Genomic DNA, 24,164 nt, shown 5'->3' on the forward strand with positions numbered 1-24,164 from the left:
GGGGGGGGGGGGACATTCTAACCTTGCCCTTCTCTCGTCTCTCGCGCTCCGAGTGTGACGTGCGTCCGTACCGGATACAGACGCCATTGGTAATCGCCGAGTGGCGCCGCGACGTCTTCACGACGGTGCTCGTTACGAAAAGATCGCGCCTGAAACTCGCCGCAGAGACCACCTGTGGATCGCGTCGGTTGGCAAGAGTGACGTTCGCGCTTGACGAAGCGCCGGCTGCGGAGCACCGGTGCGACGACAATAAGAACGACGACGAGGAGATTCGTCGGAAATCGTGTGTCTCTAATTTAACCTTCAATTTCTGGTCCCGGCACTGTGGAATGCCATCGTGTGCTGGAAGATTGTGTACTTAAAATTGTGAAAGGAAGAGAGGGAAAGAGAACGAGAGATAACGTGCCGGGACATCGGTGTATGTAAAGAAGCCACACGGCGTCCATTAGCCGTTATTACAAGGACGGTAAGGATAAACGAGAGTGACGACGATAGCGACAATGCGTCGTGACGATTAGGGCGCGCAGCCTTCGCTCGAGGAAGCCTTCGCACGTCGCCCGTCGCTCGTCGAAACGAGGTCGGATGATGACCATGTTCGGCACCATCGTGCAGAGGCTCACCTCGCCGGTGACCTCGCCGACGAGCCCGCGGAGGCGCTTCAAGTCGCCGTCGCGTTGGGAAGTGCAGAGCGACCCGGAGGATGACCCGGCGGCGCCGGTGAGGAAGTCCAGGGCCAAGCATCTGTTGGACAAGCGCAAGAGTAAGAGCAGAGTGCGCGGACTCAACTCCTCGGAGCACACGTTGCAAATGTGCAACGGCGACGGCGGCAGCGGCAGTGGAGGATGGCAGGACATCGCCTTCCCACCTCTCCGCGGCACCAAGAGTCTCGGCAGACTCGACGGCATGAAGGTGGTGAGCTTGTTGCGTTTGGCATTGCGTTTAAAAAGATTAGACCTTTTCTCTCTCTGAGGTCTCTTCCTGATTTCTTTCTGATTACTTCCTAATAGACTAATAGACACTTTGTTATATCGCGTACGTTTTTGTCGGCAGGTAAATGTTAATGGTGGAAGGATTGCGACACTTTCTTTTCCAGTAAGTTTCGCGACGCATCCGTATCTAATTTGTTTTTCAGTACTTCTCAGAAAATAAATTTTTTATATAGGATATTTTTCACATATGCGATGCTTTCTAACGTTTATCGAGATAAAGATGTTGCAATCTTTCTGCCCTTGACTGTTTCTGTCGATGAAAACTAAGAATAAGATCGAAATCTATCACATAATCAATATGATATTTAGGAGATAATTAGAGATAAAAAGATAGAGAGTATTTCTCAATTATTTTTACAAATAATTTTTTTACACTGATCACATATAATTTATTAAAACATGTCCTTGTCTAAATGCAACTAACGCGTTAAGATCAAACTCTATCGTAGAGTCAACATAATGTAAGAAAATTAGAAAAAAAAAGACAGGAAAAAAGGGAGAGAGAATATTTTTTCAAAATAATTTTTTGACATTGATTATATAAATTATCAAAGCATGCCTTTACGTAAGCGAAATTAACGATAAGATGGGCATTTATCGTTGAATTATTCAAAAGAAAATCATACACCGAGAGAAAACAATCTAAAAATTAATAAATATTTATTTAGTGGAAAATGCTAATAAAGCGTCTACTTAAATCTAAATTTTTTATTTAGATAGTAATACAATAGAATAAATAATTGCTTTTTCATGAGAAGTTAGGGTTTTCTTGAAGAGAGAGTTTTAAGAAAACGTATATTTTCTTATTTGAAACATATTTTATATTAGTGTAAGTAAATATGCTATTAGTCCCATCAAATAAACGTTCACTAATTTTTAGATATTTTTTCTCTTAGTGTAGGAAGGAAAGAGACAGAAAGAATATACTTTTAACTCTTTAAGACGCATAATTTATGGGACATTCTAGTAACTTTTTTTTTAATGAAATATTGTCACAAACACTCTAAATAGTACATTTATAACATTTTAACTGTCCGATTCTAAGTGGTCCCTATTGGTATCAGTGATACTGAAAGGGTTAAATAATTCTTTGACATCGATTATACAATACTTATCAAAGCGTGCCCTTGCGAATCGGTCGGAAATCGATCCGCGTGTCGCTTCTGTAGACACGATACTCAATAACGTTGTGCATTTCCGCGTTTCCGTTGTCGAATCGATTTCACTCGATCCGTCCCGCATTGCTGATCGTCCTGCGCGAGCTATCGAAAGTGCTTCGCAATCGAATCGTGACGCACACCTGCGAAAAAATGTCCAGCTATATCTCGCGCGTCGATTACTGTACGAATTTATGGATTGGGTAATCCGCCGCGGTTCCGCTAGAGTAAGTGCCAGGCACTCGTAACTGCCAACCACACTCCCGATGTTTACGCGGAATAGGTCTGGAGTAAAAACGACAGTATTATCTCGCAGGTGGGCTAAAAACGTCTCTCGCGAATACGCGTCGGCTTCTCGTTAACGGTGTCGGAATGGCCGCGGACTGTTACGACGATGACTTCAGCAATTAGAACGAATAGACAAACGGAACGGCGATCTCTACGCGTGGCCGCAATTGTTGTTTATAAATCCTAGAGCTAGTTCCTTCAATTAAACGAGCTCGCCGACGTCACGCCGTGCGCGCCGCAACCTGGTTATATAATTCGCGCCGTAACCCGCTGTCGATGCTTTTTGTACGTCGATGCATATGCGTAGTCCGAGCCTCGCGCATTTCGCGCACGTGTGATTATGTAGCGCAGCGCGCGTTCTTTTCCCGCGGGTGTCCTTCACGTAGCACCTGTGTGTAAGCACACCGGTATGTTCGCCGTGCGCAAATCGAGTTTTACGAATGGATCCTCGCGGGGGAAAGCGACACGGGCCAAGATTCCCGAAAAATCGCTCGCAAGTGGGATACACGCAACGTGAGCGGGTTTTCGAGTGAACAAACTAGGGCGCGTTTCGTCTAGAATCCGTGGTCAGAATCGTCCTCGCTGTGCTGTTGTAGTAGAAAATGGGAAGTATTTCGCAAAGTCCCCCGTCTGCCGGGAATATTTGAGAGACGTGGTTTCTTCAGTTGTCGAGATGCGGGAACGATTCGTCTTCGAGCCGCATGTGTTTGCATCGACGTAAACAGAACGGGCAAGGCGAGAAAAACGTCGAACGCGAATCGGAGTTGGCTCCACGAGTAGCTGCGATTTTGTTTATTTGTCATCGGCCGAGGTTGTCGAGCGAAACGGTGACACTCACCGAAGCACGTCGATCTCTGCGCGCGTTTATTGTTACGTACATTGTGCTCTATTATTTAGCGAGGACGAGCGCGCGCGTGATCCCCTCGACTAGGATAAACAGAGTTAGGTAACCGAATCCGGTTCAGAAATAGTCAAAAGTTTGGCGATTAGAAACTCGCGAATTCGACCACAGAAAGTATTTTAACACTGAAGACGAGAAATCGGATAAAAGTCTCAGGGTTACGCAAATTTTGTCGGATAAATTTATGACTGAAATTGAATAAAAATCAGGTCAAATTAACAATCTGCGTGAAAAGAATATATTTTCAAGGTTTCTTATAATTTTTTGTGATATTTATACAAATTCTTTTCAAGAAAGAATTTTGTATAAGTTGACAAAAAAGTTTACTCAACCTTGCAATGCGAGCAAATCTAGTGGAAGTTGAGGCGTTCGCGTCATGCGAAAATCGTGAATCGAGTCCATTTAACTCGACTCCAGTTGTCCCAACGGATCTCTCCTTTTTCTTCTTTGATAGCGTGCGTAACGGAAGAGCGTTCATAATGACGCCCGACGTGCTCGATAATCGATTTACGCGGCGATACAAAGTCTCGGCGGTTTTCTCTCCCCACCGCGCGTGCTTTTATCGCCGACTTTCACGACGGCGCGGCCGCGGCACGGATACACATCGCGCGTTCCCCGGCCACCCTTTACCTCCTAACCTTGCTCGCGATCGAAGTCTCACGTCGAATAACCCAGCTCACCGTAAAATCACCAGCTTTCACCGGGCGTAACACGACGTACGTGCGCATACGTACGCGACCGCCGTACGTGTCCGTAATTCGTGCAAATTGCGCGCGGCGTACACTCGCCGCGCCCGTGCGCGAAATCACGTCAACATCGCGCGACGTCATGCCCGCAGTTTTCTGCGGACCGACCGAACAACTGAGCTATCTCAGAGTCGTGGAAGTGAAACGCGAATCGCCGTCATTAACCCATTAAATCCCATTTTGTTTGAATATTCATCGCGACGGAACAGCCTCCGTCTCGTAGTCTGCCCGCCGGTTTCGCGTTGGAAATCGATCCCGCGCGATCATCCAATGAGGCGCGCTGATCCGAAAGCCACGATTTCCAGCGTGTGTGGACGAGGAGGAGGAAATAAATGTGTGAGGGTCGCCCGATTTCGACGCCCGAGGTCGTTGCGCTCTTCGTGGTTTTCGCCTATTTGGCGAGAGAGGAAAGAAAGTGTCGAGTAAAAACGCCGGTCGCGCTTTTTGCAGTACAGTGCATTGCCCAGGTGTGCTGCACCCGTGACATGCACAAACTTGCATAGCGGCCTCTCGGGGTCATTAAGTGTCGTCGGCTAGCGGAGAGTGATGCAGTTCGTAATTCGACGAAATTACGTGGCTTTAACGACCTCGGTATTTGAGCGACGACCCACCAAGAAGAAGAAGAAGAAGAAGAAGAAGACGAAAGAGCAGCTTCTCTCTTCCTTCTTTTCCCACACACGAGGCGCATACGCGCGCACCGTGTATCGCGCGTTCCTTGTCCGAAGGGGGCATTAAGGCCGCCACTAAAAGCGGACGTAGCCAAATGTTCGTAATTCGAGCGACTCCTTTGCCTCTTAACGACGACACCGTGCCCTACCCCGAGCGTGTTACGAAGCACCTCCATCACCACCACCTCCACCTTCTTCCCCGTTACTTGGTCCTTCCGCCTCTTCGTGCGGCCCCTTGCCCCGCATTATTCCCTTTTTCTCCCGGTTCTTGTCTGCGAGGAGGCAATACGTGCGAGGCGCCATTAATTTTGCGAGCATTAATTTTCGCACGAACGTGAGAAAAAAGAACGGTGTGGCACGAGGAAACGTTAGCGCACGGCGTCATCGAGGTAGACCAACGGTCTTTCTGACGGGGTTATACGGTGTTAATGGGTGAATGCACACCGACACCCGAGGTCGAGTCGAGCGAAGGAACGCGAGTGATTCGCGGGCTGATTCAACGCGCGTTATCGATTCTCGCGGCCGCGATCATCGCGATCGATTTGTCATCCTAGCTGCTCCCGGACCTGAGTGCGTTCGCGAGCATGCTTACGAAGGAAGTAATTGGTCCATGGGAAATCGTCGTAACGTGTGGATCAAATTTGGTGGTTGTTTTTTTCTTAGAATATCAGGTTGAGGAATTTTGCATAATAAGCTTCAATGAAGTCTTAGCATCTGGCGTGTATATTATGGTTGTGAATTATTTGACTGATTTGTCATTTTGATAGTTTGACACGTCATGTTATGTTACATTGCTCGGAATTGCTTGCGCTTTTTAGTTGAAGTCGTCGATGTCACGGCGCTTAGTCTCAGAATCGTCTACTTCGTAGGACCTTCATAAAACTCTCTAATTTCCGAAACGTCCTTATTATGAGTGTTACTTCCTCATAATATTACGTTCTCATTACTACCAAAACACATTATTATTATTACAGCGATAGAACTCATTTAATAAGATGTCTAATAAAAAAGGGTCTTATAAAGTTGACAGTTCTGAAGGTAAACTTCAGGCAGAAGGAAGGAAAAAAATAAATGTAGACTTACTTACGAGTAAAATAATGAGTAAGTAAAATAAAATAGATGTAGACTTCGAAAATCGCCTCGAAAGTGCAAGCAATTCCGACCGATGTTATATCACCGATATGATGGGAAGGATTAAAAGAACCAGTAAGTTGTGGTCTAATAAATATTAAGACTTTATTAATGCTTAGTCTATTAAAAATTTGGCAACATAATATAAAGAGAGAGTATAATAGGAGATTGTATAAGAGCGAGAAGCACCTTAAAAAAGAAATCAATTAGCGCGTAACTTTTGGTGACGCGGGACGAAAAAAGAGAGATGTAACGAGTAACTTGGCATTTGACTTATCTCCGCTACCGACCTCGTGTAAACTTGCCATTAACGACCCGCTCGTCTCGGGCGAACCGGGAGGGACGAGGAGAACTCGCGCTCGCGCTCTTGTCCACCTCTTGCAACTGCACGAGAGATAGGGATCGGTCGGTGTGCACCTAGTTAAATCGCGGGTTGCAACGGGGGAGAATGCGAAAGAGAGAGAGAGAGAGAGGGAGAGACACGAGGAAGTCCCTGCCGCGCTGCCTTGTTTCGGCGCGATAACATCGGCGATCGCAGGTGATGGAGCACGGTAGCCGAATCCTGAACGCTAACATCGCCCGGCGAATTGTTGTCTTGTACTTTTTATTTCACCTTAACGCTCCTCTTTCCCTTCTTTTTTCGCCGACCCACTACGCGAGGTCCTTGGACGTCCGAAGTCCTTGTACCGGATCTCTCGCGCCGGATCCGGCACTGCACTACTACGAACTTTAAAAATGCTTTCTTTCGCGCTTTCATTTATTTGTTGCCGATATTTATCGGTATCTATGGCGCTTAATTTTCCCTCTCCCTCCCCTTTCCCTTCCGAAGCACGGTTGTCGCGTCGATTAACACGTTGAACGCCACGGTAATCACCGGTGGCTTCCACGGCGGCGATGTGTTAATTGAAAATAATTGCGCGAAAAAGTTACCAATGCGATGTGCTCGTTTCTGAAAAAATAATCTTCTCGTACACACATGTGGTCACTACGTGCTCGCAACCCAGAGTTTAAATCTATAAACCTCGGGGTTTTCACATTTTATAAATTTTGTCGAATTTTTGAGAATACTATACAAGTTGTTTTTTATATCTTAATATTATAAATGACTATTCAATGTGATTTTTTCCACATTGAATTGTCTTTAAGAAAGAACTTCAAAAGTATTTAATATTCAATTATCTTAATATTCTATCTGCATTAATTTTTTAAAGCATCACATTTAATTGTTATACTAAATTTTAATGAACAATGTGTATCAATTGTGTAACTTACATTGCAGATAGAATACAATGGGCAGGTATCAAATACTTTAATCAAGATTAATGGGAATTGATGAGAGTTAAAACTCCATTAATGTGTAAGCTAGACAACAGATTTCTTTTCTCCATAATCTCTTTATTATTCATTTTCTCATTAGCGCTGAAAGTATATTAAATACACATCTAAAAATATACGATATATTACTGTCCTGCGCCCTTTTGGTCGCCCTTATGGCGTTTCGTATACGAATTCTGGCACTGACTCGCGTCACGATCAATTTGATCGGAAAAAACACGCGCGAATCGACGCGATGTCGCCGAGAGTCCGATTAAATATCTCCGATGAAACACTTTGCGTAGTATGTAACATAATCGCGGAAAAGTATGTGATGGCGCGAGAATACCAAAACAATCGGCAAGAAGCGTAAATCATCCCCCCGCCTATCGATCGCTACCTGTTGTTGCCCGACACTCAACGCGCCGAGCGACAACAACAATCAAAACATTCCGGAGGCGGTCGAACCTACCTCAGCGCGTCGCGCGCTTGTCCGAATGTTTATTACGTTTCGAACCGGCAAGCGACATGCGTGTATCGGTGCGCTGCTTGCAATTCTTCTCGCGCCATTAAAATATTCCGTCGCTCCTCGAAATACTTGATCAGACTCTCGTCGGCATCGCGCTACGTGTATCTTTGATCGAGTCGCGTTTACGCGAGTGTCAGTGAGTGCGTTACAACAGGATGCAGGATCGAGGATGGAGGACGCAGGATGCCGGGGCGGCGGTACATCGTGTATTTCAAGGTGCGTCAAATCATTTATTAGATGGGTTTCCGTTTTCAATGGGCGCGAAGACCCGAGTCAAAATTTAGTTCGGCATTCGTGATTTGTCATTGTCTGATCAATAACTATAGCTTTATGAATCTCCTATTATTTTGTCAACTTGTATAACTGTACTATTATCATATATTATTTTACGCAACAAGAAACATGGATTCGGGAACAACCGAATAACGGTGCGCGAACCTGTAATGAATTATACTCTCAAAGGAATTTCGTAAATAATTTACCATGAATACCGGCCTTAGAATCCAATGTAAATCTCGCAAGTGCTAATTTTTACGTCCAACAATGTTTCACGGGCCGCGAATTTGACCTTGTTCACAACTGACAACGCCTCCTTTCATTTCTATTCAGCTGTATTATTGCACAGAATCCAAATTTAAATTTCTGTTTTTAAGAAGACATTATTGGACACACATCTTTGCCTTTACAATTACTTAGCAGTTCTCGTAAGAATTGCATCGAGCTTTCCAATGCTTTCCTTCACCCATTTAGCCTATTAATCTTTATTAGATTATTCAATATTCGCTTATGGCATACGCTATATTTGCAGCTGTATAAGTTATATAAGTTATACACACTGCTGACTCAAATTAAGAATAGGTAAAGATTAGGCAGAGATTATTAAGATAACTAAATATATATTAAATAAAGGAAATTCTGAAATGAGTCTTTACTTAAGACTCGATATAGAAAAACGGCGTTGAGTGACCATTTCTATCATCAAGGTACGACAATAGCTTCAAATTCGACAAAATTTTCAGAGTTAACGCAAAATCAGAATTTCGAGTCGAGAAAGAGTTATTGGCGAAGCTCGTTCGTAACATACAATAGATTAAAAGTTCATATCCGTCAGAAAGTGTCCTGAAAAGGAAGAGAGCAGGCCCTCGCTTAGACCTGAGGGCTACCTATACTAGTCCACGGACATTCCGAGACCGTGAATCAAGAGCCCTCTTTTTTCTCCTCGTCCGGTTTCCCCTACACTACCGTCGTAGGAACGTGGATCTGACACCGATCGCGAATCGCGCGGTATATGAGACATCATCTCGCTCGATGCAAAAAAAGCTGTTCTCTACCCGTTCGGAGATTCGGCCACGATTACGAAGAATCCGTTAAAGAACGTCTTGCTGCCGTTGCCGTCTCTCTTTGGAGAGAGAGAGAGAGAGAGAGAGAGAGAGAGAGAGAGAGAGAGTCTCTCGTTTGAGCATGTATAGACGCCTCTCCTTTTCTCTGTCTTTTTCTCTCTCGCACCTGAGAGGACTATGTTCCAGAGCGCACAATAAATAAAGCGCTCTCTTTCTCTCTGTCTCTCTTACACACACACACACACACACACAAATTCTCGCACGACGTGAGTGGACGTTCGTCATATCAGTCTTTTTTTTCACAAATACGAGACATGACGTTTCGCATTTTTTGCCGTGACGTTCGCGAAACGCGAGACGGGCATGGTTCGCGTCCGCGAGACAATCGAGCGCGCGCTTTCTGACGAGAGATTCCTCCGTCTCACTTCTTCTCGCTGTACGCAAACCCATGACGTTTGATGGTCTCCTTTTGTCCCGATGCTGATCGTAGACATTAATCGAACGGTTTCATTCGCAACGGCGCGGGGATTTGCATACTTTTGCGAGCCCTGCGGACGGCCGCGCCACAGTATCGTTAACTTGAGCCTGAGCATTTCTCTTTAGTATGTTAATGCGAGAGTCTCTCGGGGTGTCAACGGGATTTGCTGCAATGTGTATTCATTAACAGCGCCCAGGTGGACAGGTCGGCCGTAAATCATCGCGATAATTTCACGTCGGAACAAAGAATTCTCCACGGTAGAACAAAATCCGCTGGCGCGCGATTTCGGCGGCTCGCGTGTTCCTAGTGATAGAAAGAAGCGCGTCGGCCTCCTCCGACCCATGGTTCATCGTCATGGCTGAAAGGATGGGGGCCGCCGCCGCCCGGAGGAATGCTAATTGTGAATATGAAAATCGCGGCAGGGGTGTCCGCCGTAAGGTCTCGTTCTTTACGAGGCACCGTCCTTCGCGAAGACTCCTCGCCTTTTTTCGCGATCCCTTTTGAATCCTCCGGGCGAGAGGGCGTTACAACGTTAGAGCTCTCTCGCTAGCCTTGACACTCGCGATTTCGGAGAAAACGTATCACGGCGCTGCCGCGAAAAAAAAAGTGCAATAACTCTTCGATTCGCCCGTCCGGCAGACGGACGAATGTCCATTGTGGCCGCGAAGCTGTATTTTTCTCCGCTCCTAAAACTCGTCGCGAGGAACCGTACACGTTTTATTCCCGAACTTCCTGGAACCTAAGATTTATTCGTCTCTTCGAGAATGAGAGGGCGTATATTATCGATAACCAGCTAAGTGATACACAAGAAAGAAAAGAAAACATTCGTCAAGACTCGACTCGAGTCGAGTTGAATTTCTATTTTAAGATTGCGTATACACACACATACACACACACACAAAAGTCAACTGATTGTCTTGATTCTTTCAGCAATCTTTTCGTGTTTTTTTTTTTTCATTTCGTGCGCGACAAGTTTGAAATTTCGTTCGATGAAACAATCATGAACAGAAGCGATACATTATTTTTATTTTATTTTCTTCGTGACATGAAATATTTCTGCGGTCTCTCGCAAATTTCCAGATGTCTCACCGTCTCTCGGGGTCGGGGTCGTCTGGAATTCCAATGTAACGCGCGTCTCGCTTGTTAGATCCAAATTCGCGCCACGGTGGATCGATTAAATCCTATTTAGCGCATCTTGTATGCAGATTCGCAAAGCGATCCGCCATTCGCGACACTCTCTTTGTCCGTGCGAATTCCTCGCGCACGTCCTTGATCCTTCCTAGAACGTGTTAGAAGCTCTCTCTCTCTTTCGCTCTCTTAGCACCCCTCGACCTCTGGAACGCAGAGATTCGATCGAGCAAAGCGGAAAGCAAAAATGAGACAATAAGACTGCGGGGTGAACGGAGACGCGACGTCAACAGGAAGTTTCCGGCCGTGGTCGATCGCTATTCCGATTATTGCGGCATATACCGTGTTATTCGACTATTAGCGTTGCAATTAGTGCCGAGCTTTACTACTTATTACGAGATATATCTCGCGATATATCTCGGATAATTTCGGAGAGTCGTCGGCCGTATGTACGTATTACGAGCGTCGAATGCACATTTCAAGACAGTCATTGAGATCTCCGAAACACACAATTGTTCCGCGTTTGTTTTCGGGAATTTTACAGCATTGTCTAGACGATCGTTATTGGTCTGGATTATTGTCAAAACACGAGATAATTCGCCGAGCAATACTCGGCCAACAAAACGCGAGTTTCCTCGTGAACAATCAAAAACATACTAAAGCTCTCAGATTTTCTCACTCGTTTCATACGAAGATATATAATGCGCGTGTAGTTTGCAGTTTGTCTGTGTTTGATGCCACGATAGCAACGTCTCGAGCATTCGACGAGCAGTTCCGTTCCGACATTCATTTCCATTCGCGTAGCCTGCGGCGTTTAGCGTACCGCTTACGCGAATAACAAATATTTCTCTCGGCGCGTTGCATTGCTCGCATTGCAATGCGCGACGTGTGTGTGTGTGTGTGTGTGTGTACATGCATGTGCACATGTGCCAATCGCGTGAGTCACATATTCGATTCAAAACCGCGCTTTACTCGAGTCATCTTATCGCGAGTGTACACGGCTTATCTGAACACACCTGTTCGCTCGAGCGCGTGTCAAGCCGATTGAGCAATTCGAGCGCGCGGCTCGAATCGCGATAGAGTAGTGTCTCCCGCTTCGAATTGATTAATTAATGTCCGCGAATTAATCACGTTCGCCTTTTTATTTCCCCGCGTTTGACGGGAACGCGACGACAAGCGCGCGCAAGGCCGCGGCTCGAAAGATTATTTCGTTCCGCCGCGGTAAGGAACGCCGCTTCGTTGTCTCACTTGCCCGACTTCCTACTGCAAGGCTGTTGACTGTCGCGGAAATTCTGCCTCACGCTGCCTTGCTCACGGTAATCGTCGTAATTAAATTCGCCATGATTGCTACTCGTTGCGCGACTTGGAGACTCCACTGCGCGCTCCTTGTTATTTGGGACCCGTGTTTAAGGGAGCGTGTGATAGGTCGTCTCGGCCGAATTTCACGAGGACTTCCGAAGATCATCGCCTCGCGCTACCTGCGTAGCGACTTGAGGCGTCGCGAAACTGAGGGCTGCGGTCATCGTGTCTCGTGCATTGAGAACAAGTGTTTGCAAAATAAAGGAAAATACCAAGGCCTGGATACTAATAATACCGGCATCTAACTTTGGTCTTTAAATACTTAAACTTTCAATGTGGAATATATATGCATATATTAAACGTATACATATATTCTGTGTTAAAGTTTAAATATATGCATTTAAAGACCAGAACAATAAGAATATTCAAGGTTAGGTGCCAGTGTTATTAGTATCCAGATATTGTAGTACTTTTACCTTACTTGTGTGACTGTAACAAAAATCTCGAAATAATTACAGTTAGAAAACTCGATTTTGTAGCGAGCGCTGTTATATAATGTTAGCGATGATAACTGTATTGTTTCTTTGAGGATTATTTTCAATCGAATTATTGGCGCTGAAAATGATTTTAATACATCAATAGTGAGATGAAACAATTTTCCTCACAGTGCATGTCTGGTCTGCACCAATTTAAGCTCGGGCAATACTCTCGCATAAATCTTCAACTTGGATTTAAGTTTGCACGAGGTCGGAGAATCGATACCGCAGACTTTCTATGTCAGCTATCCCAGGCTGGCGTATCTCTGTGCACTCATTAATAATGAAACTTTCTCGTTTCGGTCGTAATCGATGCACCTAGCACCTCGCTCACGCGCCCATTATCGAGAACCTATAGAGAAACTCTCTAGGGAGAAACTTCCGCGGGCAAGATATCGATGATGCTCCTTTGAGATAACCACCGTCGACGATTTCATAATCTCCGCGTTGTCTGTTTCCACTTTTTTCTCCTTAACAAACACTTCGATTTCTCTCATTCTCTCTTTCTCCCAAAGTAAAACCGCTATGTTTGGCCAAAGAGAAACCGATTCGACGAACCAGAGAAATCCACCGGTCCTTCACCTTTTTCCATAAACGTGCATGTCGCGGACTCATCCCAGAAAAATTTGAACGAAGATATTCATACGTTGAATGCCGTGGCGGCCACCAGTGACCGGTACAGTATGATATCCACCGCGTCTCATTAAGTTATGCGTGAAGCGTAATTAACTGTGAAAGAAATCGATTCTACAGCCAACACACTGGTAGAAATAAATGTGGTGTCTGTGGCTACAGTTGCATAGCGAAATAATTACAGTCACCACTTTTGTAATAAGTGTTACCGTAATGTTGATGATACAACAATCTTGCATGCATATCTATCCTTTTTTGATAGGGACAAAAAATACGAGTAACGCCGAAAATGATTATAATTTTTATAATCCTATAATTTATTACAATTTTAATGAAAATAACCACTTTTTCTCTCGGGACATGGAATCAATGAGAGAAACAAGGTGAAACATGTACCTATTTGTCTCTTATCACATTTACTCGTGTCCTTTGATAATTTAATCATCAGTCGAGCTCTTGTAAAATTAACGGGAAGCTACGCTTCGACGGTCAACATACAACAACCGTGCCCCATATTAAAGTGCTGAGTGTACCGATCGATTTGCAGGATAAAAAAGGTGAGAAAGGGGCACCTAGCCGAAGCTCTCGTGAAATTGTTTTATTTTATTAAGAGAGCGCACACCCGTGTCCGCAATTACTCGCCGAGATTTAGTACGTTAGATAAGCTAATACACACTGCACGCCCGTTTTCTCCTTTCAAACGAGATTCCTCGGGCACTCTCGGTCACTCGTTCCCGTCGGGTTCAAGCGCCACTTAGCCACAAACGCGAGCCCTTTGCCTCGTTCGGCTCGCACTTTCGTCCAGTTTAATCCAGTTTACGGAATCCTTGCGGGCTGACTCTCGCGCATTCGTCGGACCTCTCTCGAATGCGAGTGTGTATTCACACTCTCCTCTTTGGAGGCCTCGTTAAAGTACTCCCATTCTTCGAGCGCGTATGTACTCGCACAGTACGAATTACGAGCGATGCTTTTTCGTGTCGGGGCAGAGCGAGAAATATCGGACGACGCGAAATTTACGCGACGCGTAATTTACGCGACGCGTCTTCCGCGACGAGTCAGGCGCCGGTCGTAATGGACCCACGTCGTGTATAACAGTATATCTCCCGGGAAAAACTGCACGCGGAAACTCTATTGACGCGAAACAATTCGACGATAATACGCCTCATCTCTCGTGGCTGGCTGGCGCGATGCACACCCGTTAGGAGATGCAATATCGGGACTCTATTCTTTCGTTATAGAGAGGAGAGATACGATCTCTTTCTCTCCGGGGTTCTCTCATCATTCAATTCCGTGGAACTCCCACAGCTTTCGTGCGAAACTCCGCGCGTCCGTCGTAATCGGGCCGCGTTTTCTTCGATATGCTTTATAACGCCTGATAGGAGCGAGAACGGTCGTCGATAGAGAGGAACGAGGACGAAGAACGATCAGGTGCAGGGGGCGAGTAGAGGTCACCGGTCGCGGTGGTAAAAGCCTTGTCGTACAGAATCGAATTTATCTCCCGATCAGACCGGCGTTTCTCAATTGTCCCTTGGCGAGTAAACGGAGCTCTCGCTAAAACGAAGACCCGTAGGAAAACGAGCGCGACTGATCGTCGTCGGCCTCGTCAGCGTAGTGAAAACGAGGACTTAACTACGTTGACATTAAGCCACCTCTCGCCGTGTGTCCTTTTCCCCCAACTCTTTCTGTCTGGCGCGTGAGTCTATCTTGCCAACGGCGATGTCAAAGTTCCCCGACCTCGGAGCAGGAAACAGGAGGCTCGAGCTAAGCGGAGAATTACGGCTCGCGGGGAAAAGTGGATGAAAATAAGGTGGCCTAGTAACTCGAGAGAGAAATCTCGATGACACCGTTATCTCCCGGCGCATCCTCGTCGTTTCGTAATCTCTTCGTCGGCCACACACACATATACATACAAACGCGTGGCACCTTTGCGCTTTTACCTTGCTTTAAAAAATACACGTACAATGAGAGAAAGAATTGGGTGAAAAGAACCGAGGTTACGCAAATTTAAGAAATTTTAGAACGGTACCTTTAATAACTAAATTTGATCAAAAAGTTTATTAATTTTACTTTAATTCGCCATGTGTGCAGTTCTGAAATTGAGCTCGTTCAACTCGATTCTAATAGTTCCGACTCATTTTCTTCCGCTTTGGATTTGTAAAATCCAGTCTCAATTGGCCAAAGTTATACAAGAATGACCAATTCACACGAAGATTTGAGAAAAATGCAGATACACGATTTAAAAAGAGAAGTATAGATAGCACGGAGGTTCTTTGTAAGAAATACAAATATTAGAGAAGAATATTCACTCAAGAAATCTATGTTCTTCTCTTTAATGGTATTTAATGGCAAGCTCAATCCTTAAAAATTGGTGAAAAAGACACAAGTAGAATAAAAAAAGGAGCAACTGGAAGGCAGTAAAAACTGGTTTTTAGACCATTAATTTTAGACGTCTATAAGGCTTTTTTGTTTCATGGAAAGACGTATTCACTACTCATTCTTAACATAAACCCAAAAATCATAATTTTGTAGCTTGGATCTCATTCTTGCATAACTATGACCAATTGATAACGTTTGTGCCGCAGTTAGCCGCCGGATAAATTCCTCGATTTATTTTTTGTTTTCCCTTCTCAAGCCCGACGGCAATTAATCAGTGTCAATATATTTCGATTTAAGTGGCCGCGAGTGTATGCGACGGAGTACGAGGTATATAGCCGAGATTATTACTTAATAATCTCTCGTATACCGGTTCTTTGATTAATACCACCAATCATACCGGATAAATTTTGATTTTTTCTATCCTATCTAAAGCACGACACGTAGTATGTACGCGCAGCAGACGGTTTTTTGATCGTCTCGCAGTCGTTGTTGCGGTCGTATCACATGCGCCGGGGCTTTTTATAGGTTCGTGCGTACGCGAGCGAGACTCGATAGTTGAATTAATTAACGTGTACGTGAGCACGCGTGATTAATGATATGCGCGTAAAAATGTTGCTCTTTGTTTATATCGATCGATCTGCGATTCACGTCTGCAAAAAGGCCGCTGGAATTAAATCACGTCGGCAGAGGCGTGTACGTGTGTGTGTGTGTGTGTGTGCGAAGGAGAAAAGTTCAGGATCGCGGTACGAGGAGCGCGAAACACACTCGCGGTAATCAGCCGTGAATCCGATGGCAGACCGATATCCCTCGTTGTTTCCACTAATCGCGACGCGGCAGGCATTGTTCTCTTATGAGGAAACGCAAAAGTAGCGGTTCGCGCGTTGCTCCCTCTCCGCCATGCGATCGCGATCTTGCTCCCGCTGATACACGCTCGCGATGTGCGAGAACGCACGCAGCAGGGTTCTCGAACGAGGAAACGAGCACGCCTTCGCACACGGGGCGCCGGCGTTCATTTATTTTCAATGTTTCACGTTGAACATCCATTGTCTCAGGCAAAAAAAAAGATTCGGATATCTGAAAGGTGTCGGCTGATTCTCTGGAAAGTAATTCGGGTGCCGAGACAATTTCCTACAAAATTATAACACTCAATTCTTATTATTTTTTCGAGAAAATATATTTTTTACGATATATTTTTGCAAAATTTTTTGTTTTTTTTATCTCAGAATTTGTTTGGTTTTTAAATGTCAAGATTTTGATTTTTCGCAACAGTATTCATTCTGAAATCAATTATTCATTTCCACGCGTAAGAAGTCGTTAGAAGTCATATATTTGAAAAAATTGTAATACTGAATTATTATTTTTATATTCTTTTTCGGGGAAAAATGTACTTTTCACGAAATACTTTTTGAAGAATATTTTGTTCTCTTTTTTTTTTGTCTGGTTCGGTATCACGAGATTTTTCCAGAAAAATTTGCTCGTCTTAATAACTTCTAGAGTTTGATTTTTCAAGACAGTGTGTGTTCACATTTCGAAATTATTCATTTTATGCGTAAGCAGCCGCGAATATTTGTCGGAGTAAATCTCTCGAATTGCACGTCCGACATAGGAGCGGAGCCGCGGTCGGTGACCTTGAATAAAAAACGTGTTTGACACTCGTCTTTTGAACAAGAGCGATACGATGCGTAATAAATATCGGATGCTTGCGTAGCATCTCGGTACAGTTAGTCACTCGGCGTATTAACCCTGTTCGATCCAGTCTGTCCGTAGCTAGGAGAGCACTCCTCGAATGTGCGCTCGCGCCGCTAATAATACTACCGTGAAATAAATAGCATCGCGAATACGTAACTCATGCCGCTACTTAAACGTTAATAACACGATGTCGGTGCGGCGTGCTCGCGAGAAGGAATTCCGGATGAATCCGACGAGGGCGCGCCTCGCCCATCCCTCGATGCGAGAGATTTTAGAGCCGTGTGGTGTTTTATTGGCCATTAGTTTGATTTGCGGTAAGTGCCTCGTTACGCAATGAATGCCATCGGTTTCTGCCGCGCGAGCGTGCGGGGCGAACGAGTCTACCGATAAAGTCGATCGATATCTCGATCCCGCGCTTGCTTAAGAGCCGTATTAGCGTCGATCCTTGTAAGCCTCCCTTTCCTCCCTCTCCTCCCTTGGCTTCTAATTCCGAGGCTGAATCGGGATTCTCGATCTTGCGAACGACACGCTTGATTTCGCACTCGCGCCATTCGGTGAGACACGCGTTTGATCGTCGGCTAAACATTCAATCTCCGTGCCTGCACTGAGAAAAAAATCATTAATCTCATTAAATGGTCATTTCTAGCGCATATCGAGTTTTTTATTTAGCGAGAAAAAGTAGCAGAGCAACAGTTGCGTTACGTATATAAAGAGAATTGTATAGCAAAATTATTGTAGAATTTTGTAATCGAGGAATAGATCGACATACTGCAGCAGTTTATTATCCTTTCACATGTGCTACTTACATTTCAGGAACTGAAATGTGCTATTAAATTGAAAAAAATTTCTACGACAGAAAGCTATATAAAGAAATATTTTCTCTGTGTATCCAATCGCAAAAAAGTTGCGAAACATTTTTCTTGATGAGCTCGCATCAAGTGTCTGAATGGGAAAATTGATCTTCCGGACATTGCTAAAAGGAAAATAAATTTTCCTATTGAATACGGACACGATACTCGCCGGAAGGAAATACTGCAACATTTCCATCACAGATTACATTCGACATGCTCTGCACTCTCGCGCATTATCGTCGCGTTGCCGCTCCGGAATGTTAACGCAATCGAACGGTATATTTCTTTTCTACCTGCGAATAATATCTAATGAGGTTGCGAGTGCGTTGCGAGGCGAAATGGCTTGTTCTCGCTCGCGAGAATTAGACACGCTTGCCTCGCACGTGTCGTAGGACGCTCGCTCGATCGCGCGAGCGGCTAAAATGCCTCTTTCCCGCCTGTCGGATAAGTACGCTCATTTGAGGCACACCCTGTGCGCCAGCGCGTCATATTACAAGCGTCGTCGTTCCGAGCGTGTGTCGAAATCGTCCGAGGATGATTCCTCGCCATTGTTTGCAAACACCTACGGGTACCGGGAGAGAGTTATTCTACCCCTGACGCGCGCGTTCCTCCGCGCGGTAAGAATGCCGCCGAGTCGTCGATCCTTCGTTTAGTAAGCCGGGATTACTCGTTAACGTGCCGGAGAATCGCGGCCTGTGACGTCGATAATCGACTATTTCCCTGACATCCAAATGGAAGTGTCTGCTTGAGTGTTACCACGTGCGTTTAACGGACTCGCAAGAATGGCAAAAATTGCCATGTAATAATATCGTTATCATCGTATCATTATCGACGAAAATTACTTAACCCACACATCAAAAACCACAATTATTTTATCAACATTTTTAATGAGGCAACCTAGTTTATCTCCTAAAATTTGTCTTAGGTTAATCATTTTTCTTGAAGACAGACAGAACCGGGAATTTTCGATGCGTGCGTAAATTAGGTGATTTATTATTATTTATTTATTTATTATTTTCTTTCTATTATTTTATTCGATAAGAGCATTCCACAGATGAAATATTGGCCATTATTGGGTCAAGGCTTGTCATTCTGTATTAATATTTCCGCGTTGTGAATACGACTCGTGTCGTAACGGCGGTTTTGTCGTCGCGATTGGTAGCGGTTCCCAGAGGACGTAACTCGCCGATAATAACGGCCATTATCACCTTTATTACATCGGACGTGCGGCAATCCCTCGCGCGTCCAATAATCCGCGTATACGCGACTCACCAGAGTGCTGCAACGCGCAAGACGCGCGCACCCACCCGCTGACTGCGCACCGATCGATGATCCATCGATCGCGCGAACGATGCGCCGCGGGTAGCCCGGCGCAATATCGCCGCCAGGTTTATCTCCGGACGCGTCTCTCGTCCGCGTGATCGCGTTCCTCGCGCCTGTACGCTAGGTGAAAAAGAAAAAAAGCAAGATTGGTCAAAACGAATCGAACGAACTTAATTCCAGAGTTGTGTGCGGCGAATTAACTGTCCGGATTCTTCCCGGAAAATTGCCGTGCTCCTTCAATCCAAAGTAAGCTCGAGGCTCAGTTCCGCGAGACGATCATAAGCCTCACAAAGATTATACTCACGTTCGCGCGCACTTCTTTCGTCCCTTGAATAATTTTACGAGCGATTAGATCTTTTTCTTCGTCGATGCGCGGCACTTCGCCAGGTAGAAACTCGCGCGAGAACGCGAAGCGTTAGGGCAGTATATCAGGGCGACACCGTAATTCATTTTAATTCCCGATTAATCCGTCCTTTCGCTACCGAATGGCTCTCGAAGAGCGCCCGTCGCGTATATTACCGCTAGATACGTACGTACGCGCTCGTAAATAACTCCCTCGAGGATTACCGGCCATTTTCCGGCGCCGGGATTTTTTCCAGCGAGCACGTGGAGATTTTTGGCCGACAGGTGTGGAGATCGGAGCGATGCGTAGAGAGTCCGATCCGATAAAATGCGTCTCTCTCCCTCTTTCTTTCTCTCTCGCGTTGAGACCTCGGGGGAGAGGAGACGCGAGGTCGCCTGTCTCGTGGCTCCATTACTTATACATTCGTGTTAGCTGGCGAACCGAGTCTCGCGCAGTCCTCTCTACCCCATAATCTACGGTCGCACAATGTTGCCTGATTATGGCCGCGCCGATATGCCGTTGATTCGACCGGGTCAAACCTACCTACGCGCGTATTCAAATATTAAGCCGGACTGATGCGCGAGAGCAAACGAGCGAGTACGCGTCGTGACATTCGGAGCATGAAAAATAGACACGACGCGAAGAGGCAATGCACTGATCGTGAACCTCAAGCTACACGAGGCACGATTTTCAGGTCTGCTGACCTGATATACATGCTGACCAGCTTACAATTTTTCACAAGAATCTGAAGGGAATAGGTACGAGTCAAAATTGCTCTGGTCATATCTGCCGTGCTAAGGAAAAAAGTGGTTAACTACATTTGTGACTTAACCACTTTTTTCCTTGACACGGCAAATATGTCGTCAATGTTTATCGTCAGTTCATTCCATGGATCTTTCAGTGCGTAATTCGTGCAGTGAACTGAACTGCCGATCAGCATTACGTGTGTAAGAAGGCATGAAATCGTATAATTTTGACTTCAAAATGGACTTTGGGATATACTATTAGAAACACAGTAAAATTGAAAAAATTTACATAAAAACAAAAATACTGCAATACTCTCTCTCTCTCTCTCTCTCTCTCTCTCTCTCTCTCTCTCTCTCTCTCTCTCTCTCTCTCTCTCTCTCTCTCTGTATATGCGTCGATTTGTAAGTGTGAAGATCACGACGCGATTTATGTAGACATAATTATTTGAAATTCTTTACGTGCGCACGATGAACGAGGCACGAGAGGCCATACATATGTGCATTGTGGGTGGACGGAGAATGTTCTACCTCAGCATTGTTGAACGTTGGGGCATGTGAATGATACGAGAGAGGAACGAAAGCAATGTTCCAGTCTCCTCTTTCGAGAAACCCATGAATATTTGTCACTCATTGTGTATTACCGTACGAAGGTGTAATACAACGAGCACGCACCGCCAGTGAAATATGTCCGTTTGTACTTCGGAGAGTGTACGCATTCTCTTATTCCACTACATATTCATACACGATAACGCACGTAAAACGAAAAGTGCACAAGGAAAAGAGAAAAAGAAGGGGACCGCTTTCTTTTCCTCCTCATATTTTGTGTTCTCTCCCCAGACAAGGTTAAACTCGAGTCAGATCTTAAAATGCTCGGAAGTGATCGTTGATCAGGAAACACCAGAGTCGTGGAATGTGTCACACTTCTCCCTCCAATTGGGCGTTCTTTCGTTAAATTCCACTGTATCGATCAAGAAAATGCAAAAAGCGTGATACCCACGACATCACTCGGAACAGTGTCCGTCACGCCCTGCGCCTTCGACGCGAAAGTACTCGGCATAACTCGAGATTAATTTCATCAGCGCCGCGACACGATACCACGGAAGAAAGGGTGGAGGAGGTGGAGGAGGAGGAGGAGACGCGTAGGTCTTCTCCGTGTGTACACGAGCACCATGGGGCATGTCGCGCGTTAGAGAAATCCGCGCAGCTCGGATCCGCGCTGAATTTGCATGACAATGCCGAATCAAGTCGGGCAGATCAACGAACGAACGGACGAATGAACGAACAGGCGGGGAAGCTAGGGAGGTTCGCGCGGGGGAGAGGGTTCGAAAGACGACGACGTGCACGGGGACGTTCCGAGAAAGAGGCTGGGCGCCTCTTTCTCCCTTTCTCTCTCTCTCTCTCTCTCTCTCTCTCTCTCTCTCTCTGCTTCGCGAGAGACGCGTATATATGTACTCTCAAGTACGTCCGATACCGGTATTTACGTGAATGGTATGCTCGAGGGGGTTGCTTTCTCTCTAGCGCTCTCTTCGTCGCTCACGACGAGACCGTGATGAATCTTACACGCACGAACGACGTACATTTCCACCTTCTTCTTCATCTTCTTTTGCCCCTCGCGCTCCCTCGGCTCAACTCGTATCTCTTTTTTGTCCCTCATCTCGACTGCTTTTTCACGGGAACATGATTTATGCCCTTCTTGGGAAGAAGGAGAGGGAGAAAGAGAGACCTTCGACCCTCATTCGACTCCCATCGGGACGGAGCGCGCCGCGTCGTGTGGAGAAATATAAAAGTTCCCGCGGAGGGGTGAGAGAGGAGAGAGGCCGAACAGGGAGCTTCTTGTCGTCTGTATAAAATAAAAGAATAATAAATTATTGTTATCACCAACATTACAGTAGAATTTAACAAAAAGAAGTCTTTGACCATAATTTGCAGTAATTATTTCTCTATATGACTACAAATATCAAACTTTGTTCTCTAGAGTGGGTTGCCAAAATCGCAATTATTCGCCGAAATCGTACGTAGTACAATTCGAGCCATTTTCACTGATCATCTTCCTTCAACGTGCTACAAAGTGTCACGAAAGTCGCGTTCCGCGACGACCACGGTGAGAACGTCCCCACATCGCGTATTCCGCGCGGGCGTTTGACGTTAGTTAATTCGCAGTCGTCCGATATGCTCTCGAGCTGAAATAACACCGTGTTTCGACATTGTATAACGGAGCGAGCGAAACGTCGCTTCCGCTGGTTATTTTACTCGAGTGACGCGTTTTGCCGTGAAGAAAACTGCGGAAAGAGCAGCGCTCGTGTATCCGACGGGTGTCGGTGTTGCGACTAGCGATATCCATCGGGCCGACCTTGTTTTTTCATGACAACACGACGAGACACGACACAATACGACGACACGACGACAAGACTAAGAGACCCGCCGCGCGTGACCCATTAAACGTTTCTCGATCGCTCGTGCCGATCGCGGCTTGAAAACGCCTTGTCCTTGGACGGGAATTTCACGGCGCCGCCTTTGCGCAATTCCCGACTCTGGTTCACCGCCGCCGCTTTTTTCCCCCGGGCGTCGTCGTGTGCACCTGCGAGCACTCGTGAACCTGTATTTGCTTTTCTCACAGCGACCACGAATCTCTCGCGTAGCCTACTCGCGCCGCGAAATTCGCATTCAATCGCACCGCAAATCGCTCTCACCAGCAACTTCATTCGGCGTCTCAGTGAATTCCTGTTTTATCCCTCACGAAAGTGTTTTGCTTATCGCTGTTTTTTGCCGGAAAACTATCCGAGTCGAAATTTTATCTTTACCTTTGACCCCTGGGCCTTCTAACATCTGTATATTCTGCAGGATCAATGTATGTTTAATACATATGGAAACTGAGGTCTTATTTAGCACCTTTGAATGGCAGAAAACGCACAAAATGCCACTTGTAGGTTCTGAACAGGACTTCTCGGTATAATTAGTAGGTTGAATGGAAAGAGGTTGGCTTCATAGTCTTCCAAACAGTCGTTAAATGGAATATTGAGGTCAAGAGCAAGGTAAAAATTTTGACTTGGGAAATTTATAGCAAGAGCGTTGTAGCAATATCTGTTAACAGTTTAGATGGGTGTGAGGATTATATATTCATTTCGCTCTTGTCACGTCTTTTTTGTCTATCACAGTCACTTTTATAAGTGTGAATAACCTTAATCTGGGTGGGCGCCGCAGAGAGAGAGAAACTTTTTGGCTAAATTTCACAAATACTTTAAATAGAAATTCTGCCTCTGTTATCTCCATGTTGAATACAAAACATTGTACAGTGTTTGCCAGTCATTTATCCATCTTAGTAAATTTCTCATCTAGATAATTTTCGCTCTAACTGCAAGAGCATTCTTTTGAGTGATTGCGGCGGTGCGAATTATTCCTCATTCAGAACCATGGTTTACGTTTCCGGTTTTTACGATGAGGAAGGGAGGTCGACCCGCATCTGCTGTCGTCCGCGAAGACACAAAATGGCCCAGGAGCCGTTAGAAATGGGGGACCATTGTACGCGGGACACGTTGCACGAAACTTAATTCCCAGCAGCGCATCTTGTGGCTCTTCAGCTCTGATTTTCACAGGGACACCCTGACGTTCTCGAAACTCACATAAGAAAAGGAGTTGATGACGGGAACGCGGTCGAAGGACACTCGGTCGGATTCACTCGCCAGTTCATTCATTTTTCTA

At 45.5% G+C, this 24,164-nt stretch overlaps 1 protein-coding gene across 4 annotated transcripts in view; it reads left to right on the forward strand.

The window, feature by feature from the left end:
- The window catches only part of LOC116843329, a 257,646-nt gene that overhangs the window by 126,530 nt on the left and 106,952 nt on the right, over window positions 1-24,164 (forward strand). The window contains exon 1 of one of the 4 annotated variants that reach the window (XM_032813686.1): window positions 7-912. The exons of 2 other annotated variants lie outside the window; for them this stretch is intronic. In XM_032813686.1, the coding sequence (XP_032669577.1) occupies window positions 583-912 (330 nt within the window). In that variant the 5' untranslated portion in view covers window positions 7-582. Of the gene's footprint in view, window positions 1-6; window positions 913-24,164 lie in introns of those variants that run through there. One more of the 4 variants, XM_032813687.1, reaches the window with a different exon arrangement.

Source organism: Odontomachus brunneus, unplaced genomic scaffold (genome assembly GCF_010583005.1).
Source record: "Odontomachus brunneus isolate Ranch 3 - 2012 unplaced genomic scaffold, Obru_v1 Obru_scaffold_031, whole genome shotgun sequence".
Taxonomy (NCBI): domain Eukaryota; kingdom Metazoa; phylum Arthropoda; class Insecta; order Hymenoptera; family Formicidae; genus Odontomachus; species Odontomachus brunneus.